The sequence below is a fragment of the Hyalella azteca genome, unplaced genomic scaffold, assembly GCF_000764305.2.
Source record: "Hyalella azteca isolate HAZT.00-mixed unplaced genomic scaffold, Hazt_2.0.2 contig5706, whole genome shotgun sequence".
Classification (NCBI taxonomy): domain Eukaryota; kingdom Metazoa; phylum Arthropoda; class Malacostraca; order Amphipoda; family Hyalellidae; genus Hyalella; species Hyalella azteca.
In genome coordinates this window covers 118,364-137,483 of record NW_025935888.1, presented here as the reverse complement: position 1 = coordinate 137,483, position 19,120 = coordinate 118,364, and the positions used below count along the sequence as shown (strand labels likewise).

Here is a 19,120-nt window from a genome sequence, read left to right as displayed (position 1 = left end):
AAAGTATTTAGTTCTCTGTGCTCCGAGTTCTTTATTTTTAACAGTGCTTCCAGTTTCGGAACGATTATTTATCTCGACGGAATGACAAGTTGTTCCGTAGAATTAATATGCGTACAGTTTAGTAAATATTCGTTGTTTGTAGATTGTTGCACTCGTAGAAGTAGGGTAGTATTCTACTCCCGCTGTTGCATCCCCGCTCCAATATGGGGCAAATCACTCCTGTGGTACTATTTTTTGGGGGTGATGGTGTGATCGATATGATTTAAAGGTATTTATGAATGATGACAACATTTGAGTAAAGATGCATGATATCCATTGAAATAATTAAATTTGTTAAAATAATGAAATATTTCTAGAAGGGACGCAATAAGAAAAGTTATATACAACCATTTAAACCTTATACTGTTTGAATTGAATGAATAAAACTAGAAGAATGTGGGTATCTCTTGAAGAATCAATGCAGTCGAATGCGGTCGCTCGATCAGACACTGCATGGGCAAGTGATGAGGCCGTAAATCAATGGTCCAATAGTTGTGTCTATAATCCAAGCATCAATGTGGCTATTTCCCGTGCGTGTGCATGGTCTTTGTCAGGCAGTTGGGCCAAAAACTGCCCAGTTCAGATTAACCAGTTCTGCCTTCCACTCGATACCCAAAACACCGATGCCCAGCTTTGACCAAGAATCTATAGAGTGGACTTGACCGATCCTCATCACATGACAAAGACTTATTTCGTAGGTTACGGCAATGCTATAGTCACCCTAACAATGTATCGCGTGCGAATCTGTTCAGGCTTTTAGCTTAGTTTTGACCTCACCAAAAAGAGAAATAAGTCCTAATAAAACTGAACCAAAAAAGGCCATGTTCGTCATGTGTAAGAGTAATAACTCCTTTTGAAAGGTGCTTTTGGGTCAAATTTACGTCATGCATGCGCTGGCTTATATAATATCTTATAATTATCGTATATGTTGGTAAACTTAACTAGATATTTTTTTCTTTTGTGCCTGAAATTAGCACATAAACGTTTGTAAAAGTTAAGTCTGCTCATTTAGATCTAAAGTTTATGTCGCCTGAAATGATTGAGTTCTTTTAATGACGATTGTACGGCTCTTGTACAACAAATTCACGTTGGCGTAACTGCGAGCCTTGCAATTGAAACAACGCTGACAAATACTGGGGTAGTATTAATGCGAAATACTCATAATAATGGGCATTAATTTAGTATTTGATAACAATTCAGTGGTAGATGACAACAGTAATCGTTGATAATTGAGAAATAGATGGTAATTGAGGATAAAAAGATAATTGAGTCATTAATAACGATAGTCCGGAAAAATAAATTTGTGTGTTCTATGTGAACTGTGAGAAAGCTGAGCTCTCAACGGAAAGAGTTTATGTCGGAACTTGGAAAGATGACTCGCATTTCTGTCGATTAATTAAAGAAAATTTTGTGCTGTACATAATTTCAGTGTCAGTTTTTGGTTTAAAAGTGAACATAATTCTATAATCCCCTTTTTTATCTCGCAGGTTTATTTATAATTTAATAGTCTATTAAGATAGAACACTGTGAATATTCCAACTAAATTTAGTTCGCTAAGAAGACCTTGTATGAGCCTAAACGCTGGATGCCCGTTGCTGATCAGCCAGCCTACAGGTGAGCTTGAGATGTCCATCCTCCAGTGAACTGACGTTGAAATAACGTTGATCAAACGATGTTTCAACGTAATTAAAACGTTACCAACGTTATTTTAACGTCATATTTGCGTGGAGGACACTATCAATAATACATTCCCTATTTATTTTACGCAACGACAGTAGTGGCGGCCAGTACAATTTTCATATGATAAAATCTAAATGATAATCAAGCTACTAGCCTCGTGTAAAGGACGTGGATCACTCCGTGGCCATGCAGTAGCGCCTATATACACGAGGACAATAGCGGGTTAAATAGTGGCGGTTAATATATGATAAAAATTATTATTGTACAGGCCGCCACAACTGGTCACGTGAATGCGCAACAGGATGTGAAAATAATATTTCAATAAAATAATCTCTGTTGTATGAAATTAATGTTTTAGAAATTTATTCCCATTAATCATTAATGGATGAGCTTGGCAGAAGTTATAAATTTCATTCTTAAGGATTCCTTTGGATGTAATATTTTGAACTCTGTTTCCCGTTTTGCATCAAAAGTAAATGTGTGAGCATAAAAAATCGCTTTAATTGTATAAGGCGTTTTTGTACGGTTTAATTGTCATTGTAAATTACCGACCAAAAGTTAGTTGTGTCTAAAATTAGGGTTAAATCACAATCAAAGATGAATAAGTATGATCAGGAGCATGATTTAATAGAAATTTTTCACGTAACCTGCACAGTATTTATACGACATATTAAGAAGCTCTCATCATCGGTTCAAGTATCACTCTTTAATGGGGTCTCTCCATGCGGGAGAGTTTCACAGCTTTTCGTCCGTTACTCCGTTACAAAAAGTTCAGCACTTTCCAGCACCAAAACTCAGCACTTTCCAGCAATGACGCATTCACTTTCCAGCTCTAGCGCAGTCGCCCGAACTGTCGCTATCAAACGTATCGCAACATCGGAATTCCCGCCAATTAAAAAAAGCGCAATTTTTTATCTTTGCCTACCCTTGAGTGCAGAAAAAAGTCGTAACTTGTTCCAAAAACTGCCATCTGGCTCAGTTTGGCGCCTCCATGGAAACATGCGCCGCAAAAAATTAATCCCTTCGCCTAAAAATTGCCCCGTTTGGGGGTAGGAATTTAAGACAAAAAATAGACCGGGAATCCTGTTTCGCCCCTTTCAGCGGAACGTGAAAAATATTTTTTACTGCTTGAAAATGGATGAAAATATTTGAAGTGTGTCAATTATTTAGTAAGGCGTTTTTATGCAATATTTTGTAATATAATATAATTCTATATAACTATTTATAATTATAATTTTTTATTATATTTTAAATAGTAAGTTATTAATTATAATTATACTGCACGGCTTCACCTTCATTTCATGCCTACATCTCGATTTCTAGTGTAGATGATTAACTTAGTGAACGAATTACACTACTATAGTTGTATCAAGTTACCAATTTTGAACATCAGTTTTTTAAAACTAGATCGAACAATTTAAATGAAGCATTAGTTCACATTTTATAAATTATACATAACTAATCAAATAAAAAATAAAAATGTAATAAAAAATATTATTATTATTATTTATTATATTTTTATCAGAATAATATATTTTTTATTTTTAACATAATTTCGAGTTCCTGTTCTATCAGGAAATAAGCAGGTAGTTCCTCATTGGTGCTCAAGTTGAAGTTTATCATCATTTTCCGCCGTAATCATCTTCTGTCAAGCAGATTTGGCATCATTGATCCCTGTCAGTCATTGCTCGGTGTATTAGTATATATACCCTCACCCGTGGGTATTCATACCTAATTTATACTAGGGCGGTTAATGACCAAAGAATTCGTTGATTTAAATTATCAGGGTCGAACAATATTCTTCAGATGACGTTGGTTGATCAAAATGCAGGTTTTATGAAGCAATTTTATAAAAGTATAATTAGGTTACCTGCAAGTAACTGTGTTAAATCTGCATTTTGATCAACCAACTTACGTCTTCCGAAGAGTATTGTTCAACCCTGAAAATTATAATACTGAATTCCATAGTCATTGACCGCCCTAGTTTAAATAAGCTTATTCTGTCATCTAATACTGATCTAATTTATACTATAAACCTGATTACGTACCATTTATGTACTAATCTATCAATTATACACGTGGATGAAAGCGCGTATAACACCAATGTCACCAAGCAACTCCTATAGGGCACAACATGAGACGACAGTTTTTTATACATTTGTCAAGTTATATTTAATACAGTCATCAGTTTTATCTTATACTTCTGTTAAGTCTCGAATGGCACGCAATCTCGTGTATCAGATTCTAATTACAAATTAATTTTCATTTCTGGGTTCGAACTTTGTTCATCGAATTGCTGGCTACCAAAGTCTGCACCCTATCGTACAATTTATAAGGAAAGAAACCCCGACTTCCATGAGTATCGAACACTATAAATAGCGTCTTGCATGTCAAACGTTCATCATTGTTAAAACAATACTCAACTTCAAGTGAGTTTAATCACGAAGCTACGAAAGTTTGCTCAATTTATTCAAGGTTTATTCGCCTGGACTCATGCATAAAAAACATGCCGGTAACATGAAGCAGTGAACGTCTCCCCAATGTTGGACTCACTCAATTGCTACTCTAGATAATTAAAAAACTTGGAGTATTTTTGTCGGAGGATCTGCAAAGATGATCAAGTGGTTCAAAATCCATATTTAATATTGGATAGACAATTGAGGCTTTAGTTAAGTTAGACTTAAGATAGAAAAATACTGTAATTTTAGAGGATGTGATTGTAATTAGCGATAGGAATTAGATTTAGTTTAGTTAAAGCAAGATACATTATTTCCTTTGCTCATTTGTTCATGATAGTGAATAGTTTATAATTGAAGATGAACCGATGAAATAATATCGTAGGGTTTCCATTAACAATTTCCAAATACGGTCAAAACGAGTTTGATAACAGAAAATGCGAAGAACCCTTCAAGTCGATGCTCAAATTTACATAACAATGAATGCAGTTTTGTCTATTCATTAAATTAATTAATTGAAAACAGCTGTAAAGCATTTCACGAGCAGTTCATGAAATTCATGACATATTATAATGGTTAACATTGCCCACATTCGATTATTTACTTTCAACATTACAGGTATTTACTTGCTATTTTATTACTTGATTAAATAAGTAAAAATTTAAATATGAAAAATTTTCGACGTATGCTCCTTCCATTGGGCTGGCATTTCAATTAAGCTTGCGACTCATCAACGCGCAGCTTCTACAAAGTTGTAATCTATTCAAGTGAACTGCATAAGCAAGTCAATAGTGTACATATGAACTTAATAATCATCTATACCTTGAACAACATTGTTTCGTATTATCTATGTTTCCAAGATAACACAAATATGCTTTAGTTAAATTCGTCACAAGTTGTTAACTTACCATAATTACTTTTATTGATTTTTGAGCATTTTCATATAATAAAGTTTATTTTTCCATATTTTTTATGTGTTTCATAGCCTCACTGCACGGTATTGCGTCGTGCTGTACAGCCTCACTGCACGGTGTTGCGTCGTGCTGTACAGCCTCACTGCACGGTATTGCGTCGTGCTGTACAGCCTCACTGCACGGTGATAAAACTATTAAATCTTACTATTTTGGGAAGGTATTAAAATTCAAAGAAGTTACGGCTTATGATGTATTGACATTTTGCAAGTGACTGTCAATTTTATTGTTTTGTTGATGAATAAAGATGTAAGAATAATCTATTTTGATATTTCCACGAACTCTGAAGACTTATATTTTAATTTCATATTTCCACCATAATATCGCAAAATTAACTGTTTTTCAGCCGTATCAGGATATAAGTTTACTCATTTTTTCCCAGACATACAATATTTATTAGTTATTTCTACCGTAATAGGGTAAAAATTATAGAGTATAGACGAGCGTGGGCGACGATTGTGATGTCTGCTCTATTTGGGAAATGTTAGCGCGACTGCAGCCTTGTTTTGGTGCCCGCATGAATCCTGCCGCGACAAAAACCGCGTCGCGTTTGAAGAAAAAGCCCCGAAAAAAAGCGCCGTTGGAAGGTGCGCTCACAAGAAGACTGCTCGTTGATCAAATAGAACCCTGCTGCTGCTGTGAATGAGTTGCTGGCAAGCGTTTGTTCCTGAGACAATACGGCAGGAAATGAGTGATTGCTTCGTGTGCTGATGTGCTGACACCGCAGCACCAACAGCAGCACCAACAGCAATGGCAGCGGCAGCATCAGCGGCAGCACCAACAGCAGCAACAACAGCAGCACCAACAGCAGCACCAACAGCAATAGCAGCGGCAGCATCAGCGGCAGCATCAACAGCAGCACCAACAGCAGCACCAACAGCAGCACTAACAGCAATGGCAGCGGCAGCATCAGCGGCAGCATCAACAGCAGCACCAACAGCAGCACTAACAGCAATAGTACCGGCAGCACCAACAGTAGCTCCAACAGCAGCACCAACAGCAGCACCAACAGCAGTACCAACAGCAGCACCAACAGCAGCACCAACAGCAGCACCAACAGCAGCACCAACAGCAGCACCAACATCAGCACCAACAGCAGCACCAACAGCAGCACCAACAGCAGCACCAACAGCAGCACCAACAGCACCACCAACAACAGCTCGTATCATCATCAATGAATGCTTATACCGACAGAGACGTTCGCTATATTGGCCTTCGCTCGCGTCACTAACCGCTCTGTTATATCGTTAATCAATCATACGGAAGCAAATGCATGGAGGTCTTCCATTCGAAACTAATCGGGTGTAGCTGTGACTCAACTATATTGTCTTGGTGTTTAATTCAGGAGGTCGTCAATTGTCTCAATAATATAATAAGAATGGGAGGATTCGATAATGAAAATAGTAATAATAACAGTATAAGAATGAAAGGATTCATTAATGGAAATAATAATAATAACAGAATATGGATGGAGGAATTCGGTAAATTGAACCTTTATACGTTGTGGTCATCTCGTTGTTTTCACGACTCATTCCCTGAACTATCAGTAGATATTTGCTTAGCGTCCAAGGACATGTAAGGTTGAAAATAACTCACCCATGTCAAGATTTACATATATAAAAAAATAAAATACTGCTATAAATCTTCCCTCAAAGCAAACCTTCACTTGCATACCAGAATTTCTCGGCAAATACGGAATTTTACGAAGCGATAAGGGAGCGAGAGAACAATTGGGACTCCGCCTTGTGTAAACTTGCATGTTGCTGCACAATAGACCTGCATGCGGCCGGTCTATCAGACCGCAATTACTGTGTCAACAATCATTTTAGTGAGACAATCCGACTCTTCTGGGTCATTACAAGAGTTTGGCGCGAGAACTAACGGCTCTCGGGAATAACTATGGTATTATTACGTCTCTAAAAGACAATAAAACTGTTTTACCTTCTCTTTTCATTAAGTTTCACTAGCAAACATCTGTGTAGGGAATAATGAGAGCCGCAGCTCTTGCTGAAAGCTGGCGCTCAATCTATGAGTGGAATGTTGTCAATTGGTGACATTGTATGGTGGGTTGGGAGTGAGTTTTCATTCATCAAAGAAATTAAGTGTGTTCATAAAAAAATATAATTATAGCATGCAAATCAATTCTTGAATGAATGATCATCAATCAAAAGATAGTAGTTAGCTGGCTAGAAACAATCCTTTCTTTACCTTTCTTAGAAACTAATCAGCCCATATATATTAAATTTTTCCTAAATTTGAGCATGGACATCGTGAATGTTTTTACCCCGATTTAGACAATGAAAATTAAAATTTAAATAATTTAAATAATTTTGTGAAGTTTAGCGCTGGTTACCCCCGATTTAGACATTAAAAATTAAAATTTAAATAGTTTCGTGAAGTTAAGCAATGTTGTCGGTGAGTGCGAAGAGAGTAGCGGCAGATGGCAGCGGCCGGCTGGCAAGGCGCTACCCACGAAGCATGTCAACAATCCTGACGTTTGTGCGGCCAGGGAATCGAGCTCTGCGCTGTCGAGTCTTTGGCAGAAATTCTTAATCTTGGCATGCGCGAGAAATGCAAGTCGACTCAATGTCTTTACCTAAGGTGAATATTTCAACTTTGGTGAATAACACGTGGAGAATAAGGCAGAAGAAAATATAGAGATTCGATATATAGTTCAGCATTTTCTATTAAAGTCTGCCAAAAATTATGTACCAATTGATAAATACATAATATAAAAATATATATGACCATCGAATAAATATAAGTAACTCGGTATTAGGTTTTGTATTGAGATATCGCCAGGCACTTATTTTAATCTTGAAAGTTCATTGCATGGCCATGGATTTATAAACTTGAACAAACACTACGATTAAATTTTCTTATACTGTGAAGTTTCTCGAACTTCGTAGCGTCGCAGCACAGACGATACTGAAAGTTATAAAAGTTTGTTGCCGTTGTATCGTCACACTCGGTCACGCAACCTCACTTCGTCCACGTATGTTGATACTTCAGTTATAATAAAAATTCGTTTTGATAGAAAAAAAAACATGTTTCATAAAATTGAGGTTAAGGTTCCGAAGCTTAGCTTTCCTCTTCGCTCTAACACTCGTCGATAATCGTATGAGTGTGTGCATTAACATTGCGCCAGTTGATGTTACGCCAGTTAACCTTACGCCAGTTGATGTTACGCCAGTTAACCTCACGCTAGTTGATGTTACGCCAGTTAACCTTACGCCAGTTGATGTTACGCCAGTTAACCTTACGCCAGTTGATGTTACGCCAGTTAACCTTACACCATACGATGTTACGCCAGTTAACCTTACGCCAGTTGGTGTTACGCCAGTTAACCTCACGCTAGTTGATATTACGCCAGTTAACCTTACGCCAGTTGATGTTACGCCAGTTAACCTTACGCCAGTTGATGTTACGCCAGTTAACCTTGCGCCAGTTGATGTTACGCCAGTTGATGTTACGCGAGTTGATGTAACGCCAGTTAACCCTACGCCAGTTGATGTTACGCCAGTTAACCTTGCGCCAGTTGATGTTACGCCAGTTAACCTTACGCCAGTTGATGTTACGCCAGTTAACCTTACGCCAGTTGNGCCAGTTAACCTTACACCAGTTATTCTTACACCAGTTAACCTTACACCAGTTAACCTTACACCAGTTACCCTTACACCAGTTAACCTTACGCCAGTTAACCTTTCACCAGTTAACCTTACGCCAGTTAACCTTACGCCAGTTAACCTTACACCAGTTAACCTTACGCCAGTTAACCTTACACCAGTTAACCTTACACCAGTTAACCTTACGCCAGTTAACCTTACGCCAGTTAACCTTACACCAGTTAACCTTACGCCCGTTAACCTTACACCAGTTAACCTTACACCAGTTAACCTTACACCAGTTAACCTTACACCAGTTAACCTTACACCAGTTGATATTACGCAAACTGCATGGCAATATTTTTATGTGTGTAACTTGAGCTATGATGTCCCAATTAAGTGGAACTGACAGGACGAGAGTCAGAACGCAGCAGACGTAATTAATAGCATTGGAAAAAATTGTCAATATATAAAAAATTTTTAATTGGAAAAAATCGAACTAGGATAAGAGAAATCGGAAATTTGTACCGGCTCATTTCGTAAGTTTTTTAGAACATCAAATCCTTTTTAACAATTTAAAAGCATATAATGTTATATATTATAAATGTTATAATCTCAAAATGGGCAAATTTCATTGTTAATTCTCTCAACATTAACGCAGCAAAAGTCGGAATTGATTTACGGCAGTAAGTCAATTTGCGTGCGGGGCAACCACATTACACCGTGAAAAGCTAGATTTTTTTCTCGACGCCCAAGGTAATTTAGGCATAATTTTCTTCAAGCTTGGCCGTTGCCACTAATGTGAATTCTTAAGTCCAACTGCTGGTGTAAAACACCAGGTTTTGCATCATAAAAACCATGTCGCGTGCGTGGTTTGTTGAGTGTGCAGTTAGCGGGTTGGGGTGGGCAGATATCGGAAGGATTTTCACTTAAGAGTTCAGCATATACTTCTTCCGTATATATTGAAAAGACTTTTGTTTGACATGGATTAGTATTGTGAGACGATGCTTTATCGATTAATTAATATTGCAATTAGTACCAGAAAGATAAATTATTCCGATGGTTACTCGTTCCTATTATAGTTTGCGGCAACATATGCAATTCATATTATAAAGACAAAAGGTCTGTTCATAAACATTGCATGATAGGTGGCAGAAAAATGTGTAAAAAGCTAGCAAATGATCAAGTAAGAAGCAAATCTGCATATAAAATGTTCAAAAAATCGGCACAAAAGCCGACATTCTGCTTGTGTATCGATCAACTTCGGTGAATTGGTGAATAAATAAATAAGGAAAATATGCCAATAAATTTCTTGAAATATGCACGAGTCCTATTTAAACATTAACTAATTTATCTGCATTACAACAGCCTAAAAGACAAGGCATAACTTTTAATCGGGTTAACTGTATTCGAATAATCGTCAAATTATTTAATTACCTTGAAAAAATTCCGGGTTTAAACATAGAAATCGGATAGTCAACCACAATACATTATCAGTGAATTATGCATTGAACAATTTCTCTACATCGCAAATGTTTGTATTTGGCAGATACAGACGTGCCGAGCTCACTGTTAGTCTGTTTATTTTAATTATTTTAGATTCTAGTACTAGTGAAGCGTTAGTTAAAACAGTTATATAAAGAAATTTAATGAAGGTTTGATTATTAAGATGTCAATGCCCTTCGTCGGTAACAGAGGAAAAGGCAAGCCCACTCTGCAGTATAGGGCAGCCCACTCTGCAGTAGAGGGCAGCCCACTCTGCAGTATAGGGCAGCCCACTCTGCAGTAGAGGGCAACCCTCTACAGTAGAGGACAGCCCTCTCTGCAGTAGAGGGCAGCCCACTCTGCAGTAGAGGGCAGTCCACTCCACAGTAGAGGGCAGCCCACTCTGCAGTAGAGGGCAGCCCACTCTGCAGTAGAGGGCAGCCCACTCTGCAGTAGAGGGCAGTCCACTCTGCAGCAGAGGGTAGTCACCTCTGCAGTAGAGAGCAGTCCACTCTGCAGTAGAGGGCAGCCCACTTGGAAACAGAGGCGTTTTGCAGAAGAGAGCAACCCACTCTGCAGTAGAGGACAATCCACTCTACAGTAGAGGGCAAGATTTTACAAGCAATAATGGCATGAAACATGCACGCTAAATTGCTTAGCGTTCATTAATGCAGAAGCTCAGGATTGCGTGCAATGGACGACATAAGTTTTCTTCCAAAGTCAAACAATGAAGTGTTCGTATATTCATTGAATACTTGCATTGATCTCTTGCTGTCATGCATAGAATTCACACATGACGTGAATTTTAAGAGTACTTCATTCATATGAATCAAGAATTCATTCTTCAATCATACGAATGAAATATACTTCATTCGCATGAATTCACACCATGTGTGAATTTTGAGAATATTTCATTCGTAATATTCCTACAGCAGATGAATTCTTTATTGAATTTTTTCTTCATTATATTACTATACCTAAACTGGCCATTTTTCTAGGTATTTTTTGTCGAAATAATAGTTCTAATTGAGAATTTATAGTTGCTGCAGCCAATGTCGATAATTCGATAAATTTTTTCATTCATGGTGTTATTCTTCTATGAATTGTAAATATACTAGTAAATGTCAACTCTGACACATACACGTTGTTATTTATTATGATTTTATTACAAGGTCTATGAAATGGGTCGAGTTCGAAAATGATTCGAAATTTATGCCTTTATTTAAAATATCATTATGATTACGTAATCAGTCATAATCATAGAGGCAGTCTTTACTTGATTTTTATTTATACTCTCTTTATTTAATCAATCATAATCATAAATATCACTATGATTATTTTTACTCACAAATATCACGGGTTTCAGCAAGGAATGTAATTATTGTTATTTATGGCAACAATTATTTTTATTTAGTCGAGATAGAAATATCGAATAGAAGGATTGATTTTCCGGTGTGGTATAATGTGTGTGAGACTAACATGTTTCTCATGGACAATAGTAACGTAGTTGTGAGAACATTGGGACAATGGTGGGGAATTTGCTAAACTTGACAATAAGTCTTTAATTTTTAATTCATCTTGCAGTAAAATTTCAAATTTGTATGAATATTTGGCCATCGTCACCCGTCCAACTCACAATTTTTCCTATGAGTGTCACTCAACTAAGTTATATAACATTGCAGCCCCCACTTAATTTATCCTAATTTATCATAACTTCAAATTCACGTAATTGTGTTCACTGTAATCTCTTACGCTCTTTACATTCTGAAAGTTTCATTAAATGCTTAATCTCGGGTAATTATTAACACTATATACATATATAAAGTCACCATTTAGCTAGTGATATTTTTGAGTAAAGCGAGATTAAGTCGACGTATAATAAGTATGACGTCATCTCGATGATTGCCGGTGATTGACGATTGATGTTGGCCTCCCAGCAGGCGATGGAGGTGGTGACGGCAGCACACCCTGACCTCCTCCCCCCCACATCCCCCTACACTGACCCTCCCGCCCCTCATCAGCTCCATCATCAAGGTAAATATCAACATTTGTAATATATGGCGCAATGTGATCAAAATTCAGGCGGAAATAAAATTTATATAACCTTATACTGGTATAAAATAATTATTATATATAAGTATAATCACTATAATAGCAATTATAGTATAACCGTATACTGGTATAAAACAATTATTATATATAAGTATAATCACTATAATAGCAATTATAGTACCTATAATCGTTTGATGGTATAAAACAATTATTCTACATCATTATAATCGGTATTGTAGTAATTAGCATAACGTATAATAGTAAAAAACAATTATTGTACATCAGTTAATCTTGACAAACGCAGACTCAGACTCGAAATCTTAATGAAGCAAGTGAGTCTTTGTAGAAATAGCGATGCATTTTTTGCCCCTTTTGTGTGTCATCCTGACCTATTTTTGCTAAAGAGCAAGGACGTGCCAGTACTAGGTGCTGAAAGTGTGTCACAATTTGGACTATATGACCCATTTATTTTAGTGGGGGTTGATTCAGTTTAGAGTTGAGATGGTACGCAAAGGAATACGCTTTCGTAATAAATTCAAATCAAGATCTGCAATTGAGATTGGAATTTAATTTCTACGTGGATGATCAATCAGTACGGCTCTTAGGAATTCCATTATTATTTAAATTTTAAAATTGAATATAAATTCAGACTGAATTTTTTTACGAGCTAATCGATCAGGTGTTTCAATTATTCAATGCAACAAATTCATTGCTTGTAAAATATAAAAAATAATGGCTCTATATGGTTTCAAATTATTCGTAAATTTTGGCTGCCCATCCTTGGTAAAACAGTCATACACAAAACATTACAATTAACAATCATGTATGTATTAATGTATGTTTTATTTGAAAGTATATATCTCGTATATTTAACTTATTTTAAAGCAAGCATCGCAATACCCATCACCAGATCCGTCAACGAGCGTGGAGTGCGAGAAGCAAGACGATGACGAGGAAGAAGAGGACATGTCGAGGATGGAGACCGACGGTGTGTTGGAAGAAGCGTCGTCCCCTTGCGCTGCCGAAGACCCAGCAGAAGAAGAGTCTTCTGAAGTGCTCCGTGCTTACGAAGAGCACATGGAATGTGATGACACCAACAGTATGTTCATCGACGAGGACTCTTCGTCAAGCCGCGTGTTCCCAGACAACGACACCACTTCGACAGACTCTTTGGCCGTACCACAACAGGAAGGAAGACGAAATAAACGGAAAAACTTCCTTCCTAGGAACATAGTTTATAATCCACAAGATGAAACTTCTGAAAATCACGACGATGAGGTCGACCCTTCCGAAGACGGCAACATGTGTGCGGGTGAAACCTACCTCAGCAACAGCGGAGTTACCCTGAGCAACGGAAGAGGTGGTGATTCGCCGCTGGACTTGTCCGAGACTCCCGTTCGAAGATCTCTACTTCCACGACGCTTTTCCCCAATCAACAATATGCCTGCAGCAAATGTGCCCAGGAGATCCACGTCCCCTTTGAATGGCATGGAACACCCTAGGGTATCTTCCCCAGTAACCGCGGATTCTTCCAAGTACAACCCCAACCTGCCCGACTACGCCCAGCTCACCATGCGGAGGCTGCTAGGACTCTATGGCCTACCTCCACACCCAGACTTGTGTGCAGGTTAGTCTAGTCTCGTTGTTCTACAAATATTTCGTAGTGGGGAGCATTCATGGAGTTTCTTACGAATACTAATAAAGAATTATTCATATTCAAGTTACTACGTGGCTCATGTGAGCTGACACTTAACATGATTTATTCGCGACATACATCGGAATTCCTCTCATTATTTCTTTGCTTTCTCTTCTCGTATATGCTAGCTTTGTATAAGTGCTCGGTCTCTCCGTTACACAACATTGTGGAGCAGCCACGCGGTCTCACTTTTGTTTAAATCTTGCATGATGGAAATAATTTGTTTAGTGAACACTGTTGCAGCCAAGCCGCTATTTCGTCCAACCTGGCGGTAGCCTTCATGGATCGCTGGTATTCCTTTGCTGAGCAACAAGCTTGTAATTAATGTGATGACATCGTAAATTGAAGATAAACTGATTCACTTAGATTATTTTGCCTGTGAATTCATAATGCTCGTCAGTTATTATCAATTTATATTACTGAATAAAATTTGAAAACCATTAACGTTCTACGGAAGATTTTAAAATTCCATTTTTCAATGTTGAAATGTACGTGCCAACGGTGACACGAGCGCAGTCCAATAATGAACAATATTCGACACTACATTCACATCTATGTTTTTCTCTACCATCTGGTCAACATTCATCTCTTCATTCATTTCTCCAATCATCTCTTCATTCATCTCATCATTCGTCGTCACATTCATCAGAGCGCCATATTAGGTCATGCGCTGCATGCCAGCTTCAGCTGACTTCTTAATTGGTACAAAAAATTGTACATGGACTGATTAAAAGTTTGCAAATGCATGACTGCTCGAATTTTTTTTGCAAAAAAAAACGAGGAAAAAATACGTAAATGGGCCAACTTTTGTCACGTCATCCTCGCAGTGAACAACTTGTCCTTGTTCCCGCCAGCGCAAATAATCAGATTAGGCCTCGCTGATTTCCTGGATGATGATTATGCCTGAATGATGGCGATTACATGTAACTTTGTCAAATACTCGACGTTTCATCGGCAGGTTTACATGATAATTATTGATTCATGTTAGCCGATTCGCACTATTATGGTAAAATATTTCTGTGCCAAAAATTTATTTATTCACTTTCGAGAAAAATTTCTTCTCTCGAGAGCATCTGAGTCACTTCCATGTAGGGAACGGATACTTCGGCGAAAATTAACACCACTTCAGGTAAGAATAGCATTATTGTAGAGGCACAAACATATCAGCTAAGGTGATAAAGGCTATCGAATGCATTTTATTCGCCCGTCCAGCGCAGAATGCGGCTGTCGCCAAGGCTGGTGATAGCGGCCTAGAGTTCTAGGCGACATTCTGGAGAAAAATTTATCGTATCATCATTGGCCGGCCAATGGCCAGCGATTGGCCTACCATACGCCGGCGATAAATTTTAATGTGGAACTCATGCCAGGCTGGCTCGGAATGCTGAATTCGTGACCAGTGGAGGCTGTTAGCAATTCTGCACTTCTGCTGCAAATCTGTTCTTGTGGTCGTGAAATTTTTATTTGCAAGTGGAATAATTGTATTGCCTTATACTGTATTCATCTCTGTTTTTTAGAATTCATTATAATATGCGTGTTATGTTTAATTTCATTTAAGTCATAACCTTCCATATTAATTAGAATTCTGGTGTAAATAGCAGTGCTAGAAAAAATTAAAAATTAATATTATAACTCTGGAAAGAATTGTAGCGTTAAAAAAGTTAAATAATAATTATAACTCTGGTGAGAGCAACAGGGTTATATAAGGGCTAAATATTTATTAGAACTCTTGCTAGAATAGAAGACCCAGGAAATAAAGGACCCATATTAATTAGGATACTCGGATACGAGTGCATCAAGTGGTCCTCTTATATGAGCCACAGTTTGACTCCTATGGATTCTTGAATGACTAGCGTCCCAAAATCTTTTGGTAAATGCAGTTTAGAACTCAGCTTAGCCATTAATTTTGCACTCAGCTCGTAAATTATCACTGCATTCAGTTTGGCCATTGTTTTAGTACTCAGTTTGGCCATTGGTTTAGTACTCAGTTTGGCCATTGGTTTAGTACTCAGTTTGGCCATTGGCTCAGTTTGGCCAATGGCTGCGAGTACTATAAACCATTGGTTTAGTACTCAGTTTGTCCATTGACACTCAGCTCGCAAATCGTCAATATTGTAATAAGTTTTAGCTTTTCGTGATGATGATCATGTTTTAGTTAATGCTGGAGAGTTAAGTCAAGTTCAGCTTTATTTCAATGAATCAAGTGCAGAAATTACGTTTCTGTATACTAATATCCACGCAAAGTTGGTGCGGGGCCGCGGGCTACTGGCTGCATGTCAGTCAGCCTCCATTTAATGGTCTCCCAACATGCAGTGTTGGATTTTCCAACATTCGGAGTTGTTGAATAGAATTTCAACATTCGGTTGATTTCTGCGAAGCATTTCTCACGATACCGCATTAGTCTGGCGAATGGAGAGCTGCAAAGTTTGTCGTTCTTGCCCTCGAACCAAAATTGTGTGGAGCTGCACATTTTTGCGACTGTTAATTTACATCATGACTGGATAAGAAATTCTGGAATTTTTTTTATTTTTGGGTTGGTTAAAATTTTTAAAATTTTGGGTGAAAATTGGGATCCATTACGAAGATAAATTCCCAGTACTACGCTGGAAACCACTCGGCCAATTATTGAAGCTAAAGGCTTCTGGGTAAGCTAACGAACTAGAAACTAGAGAGTTTAGTAGTCTGAACGCCTAGCGGACTAGAGAGGTTTTTCTTTTAGTGTCTATCAGCTGCGTGGCTCGTGTGGTCATTTATTATGGACAAAACATTAAATTGATCAAATAATTGCACGTCTAGCCAGTCTGAGCAAATAACTGGCCAGTCTAGTGGCAAATATCCATACACTCCGGCAACTATAATTAACATCATTAGATCTGCTATGGTTTACGACTTAATGATCCAGTTGTGGCTGCTAAATATTAGTCACGAGATGACATCATCTATAATAAAATTTCCATAATCAATAAAAGTAATATAATCCAAATGATTAAATCGATTCTTTGCATTTCCAAATGAAGTGAGATGTAAATCCAAGTTTTGCAGTTTTTGGAACTGAATATTATTGATTTAAGCGGCGCGTGTGTGATGTATAATAATAAAGGCTTGTTAATTTTAGAAGACTATTATCGGAGATAAATTAAAAAAAAAAATTACCATTAACCTTGAATACGATCAACTAGCATCATGTAAAAATTAACATAACACAGTTCATGTTAACGTACAAAATTTAATAAACGAATGAATCATTATTGGAGAGAGAATTCAAGGTTAAAAAATCAACGTTGCTGTGAACTGCCAAAGATTTTACCGACCCAAGTGCTCATCCATTGATGAATGCAAGTTGAGAGGTTCGGTGTCGACGAAAAACTAACGGAGTTTCAAGATGCTCGCAAGTGCTGCTGTCACCGTCCGTTTTTTAGGCTCATTTGTCAGTTTGATTCATGCGTGTTTGAGGCAAAAGTCGCTGGGCATTTGGCATGCTGCGTAAATCACGTCTCGAGTGTCGATGCCGTGGAGGCACTCAAATGCGACAGGCTGCCTATGCTACCCTCTTGTAACTTCAGACGCGTTTCATTCCTTCGCTTTCTTTCACATCCCTTCACATCCGCTTGGAGCTGTTTTGCACATATTTAGAATATTTCGTACTTTAAAATTGCTGAGTATTGCATTTGAATGTCGTTTATCATCCCTCTGTCTTTATTGGAGCCTTTAATTTTACCGATTTTGTTAGCTTATCCATGAATACTAGCACATCCTATAGCTTCAGCATTTCCTTGGATCAATAGCTATATTTTACAGATTTATTTTACACTTCCCAATACTATACATTAACAAAAATTCGGGGAGGGCATCTATGAATGTCTATATGCAACGGAAGCCAATATTATCATATATAAATGTTACTTATATATCAACACTTATTGTGTTGACGGCAACTGCCAAATTGTTTTCAAACTCTTTTTTATCAATGTAATATGCCAATTTATTTTATTTCTTACACTACTTTATTTATCTTACTCATATTTTATTTATTTTGACATTAGTCATACTTTTTGGGCGACATGCATATATATGTATACGGGAAATTAGCATCTTTCCAATTATTACCTAGTTAATAGTAGATTATAAAGGGTACCAGCACTGCCATCAGAAATACGTCAAAGAGTGAAGCCCAGATAATATCATTAATATGTAATTATATTATCGCTTCTATTTAAAAAAATCAAATTCATAAGGCAATATGGAATTGAAAGATTAAGATCTCTAGTCTGGTCCTATTATTTCTTTAATTGTTCTAAATTTTCGCCAAAGCCTGTTATTTGTATTAACTTTATTAAACTGTAACTGTATTAAATCTATTAAGATACTCTTCGATTAATATTCAGCCCAGATGAAGGAATTCCTGACATGAAGAGGAAATCTTACATACTTTCCGCGAATATTTCTCCAGGTTATTTCGAGATGGCAAGCTATCGCACCCGTCAAAGATGCAAGCAGTTCCCATAGTTCCTGGTTTCAGTTAATTTGCGCATGTAAAGCACATGGAGGAAGCATGGGAGTCGTTCATTGTCTCCCCTGAGCTCAGTTAGCAAGCGGGACTACGGCTCTATATCTCTTAATGAATGCGCCCAGGTCGCGTTACTATAGAACACACTCTATTCCCTCCTATACAGACTAGACCCTATTCCTCGACCCTTATACATTACCCTATTTCTTAACCCTTCTATTCCTTCACCCTTCTCCTTCATTTACGTCTCCCCTCGCTCGAGTTTTTTTCAACTATTGCTCACATTTGCTTAAGAAGTCTGGCGGTATGGCATGTACAGTTAAATCAATTAGATGCAGGCACTTCATGTGGAGTTTATTGCCTACAATCTTAGTGACTGTAAGCGTTCAAAGACATTAACGCCACATTAATAATCGGTCCAAGTCATTTGCTCATATTATGAATAGAACAATAATGCGTGTACATGTATAGCAGATTGAAAGATTTCTTTAGAGGACTGTCCATTCCCTGAAGTTTTCCACGTCTTCCTTCTGGTCACTGGTTTTTTGAAACCATCCTAAAAAGTATTCTTGAATGTAAGTGGACTGAACGCCTCGTAAAGTTTTACGAACAAATTTGTTTTGATTTTCCGG

At 37.6% G+C, this 19,120-nt stretch overlaps 1 protein-coding gene across 2 annotated transcripts; it reads left to right on the top strand.

Moving 5' to 3' along the window:
- The first annotated feature begins 1,531 nt into the window (after nucleotides 1-1,531).
- LOC108675376 lies at nucleotides 1,532-13,920 on the top strand. Of its 2 annotated transcripts, none has more exons than XM_047880616.1 (3): nucleotides 1,532-1,653; nucleotides 12,177-12,270; nucleotides 13,199-13,920. In XM_047880616.1, exons 2-3 carry the CDS (start codon nucleotides 12,180-12,182, stop codon nucleotides 13,918-13,920), a joined length of 813 nt encoding a protein of 270 aa, XP_047736572.1. In that variant the 5' UTR covers nucleotides 1,532-1,653; nucleotides 12,177-12,179. The 2 variants fall into 2 exon arrangements, with proteins under 2 accessions (XP_047736572.1, XP_018018872.1); XM_018163383.2 differs by having other exon boundaries at nucleotides 12,174-12,270.
- Nucleotides 13,921-19,120: the final 5,200 nt, after the last annotated feature.

What these genes read in the sequence shown, in the direction of transcription:
- LOC108675376 (XM_047880616.1), top strand. Translation starts at nt 12,180, where the DNA reads ATGGAGGTGGTGACGGCAGCACACCCTGACCTCCTCCCCCCCACATCC. An exon ending in TCATCAGCTCCATCATCAAG is followed by an intron (nt 12,271 to 13,198) that starts GTAAATATCAAC and finishes ACCCATCACCAG; the next exon opens with ATCCGTCAACGAGCGTGGAG.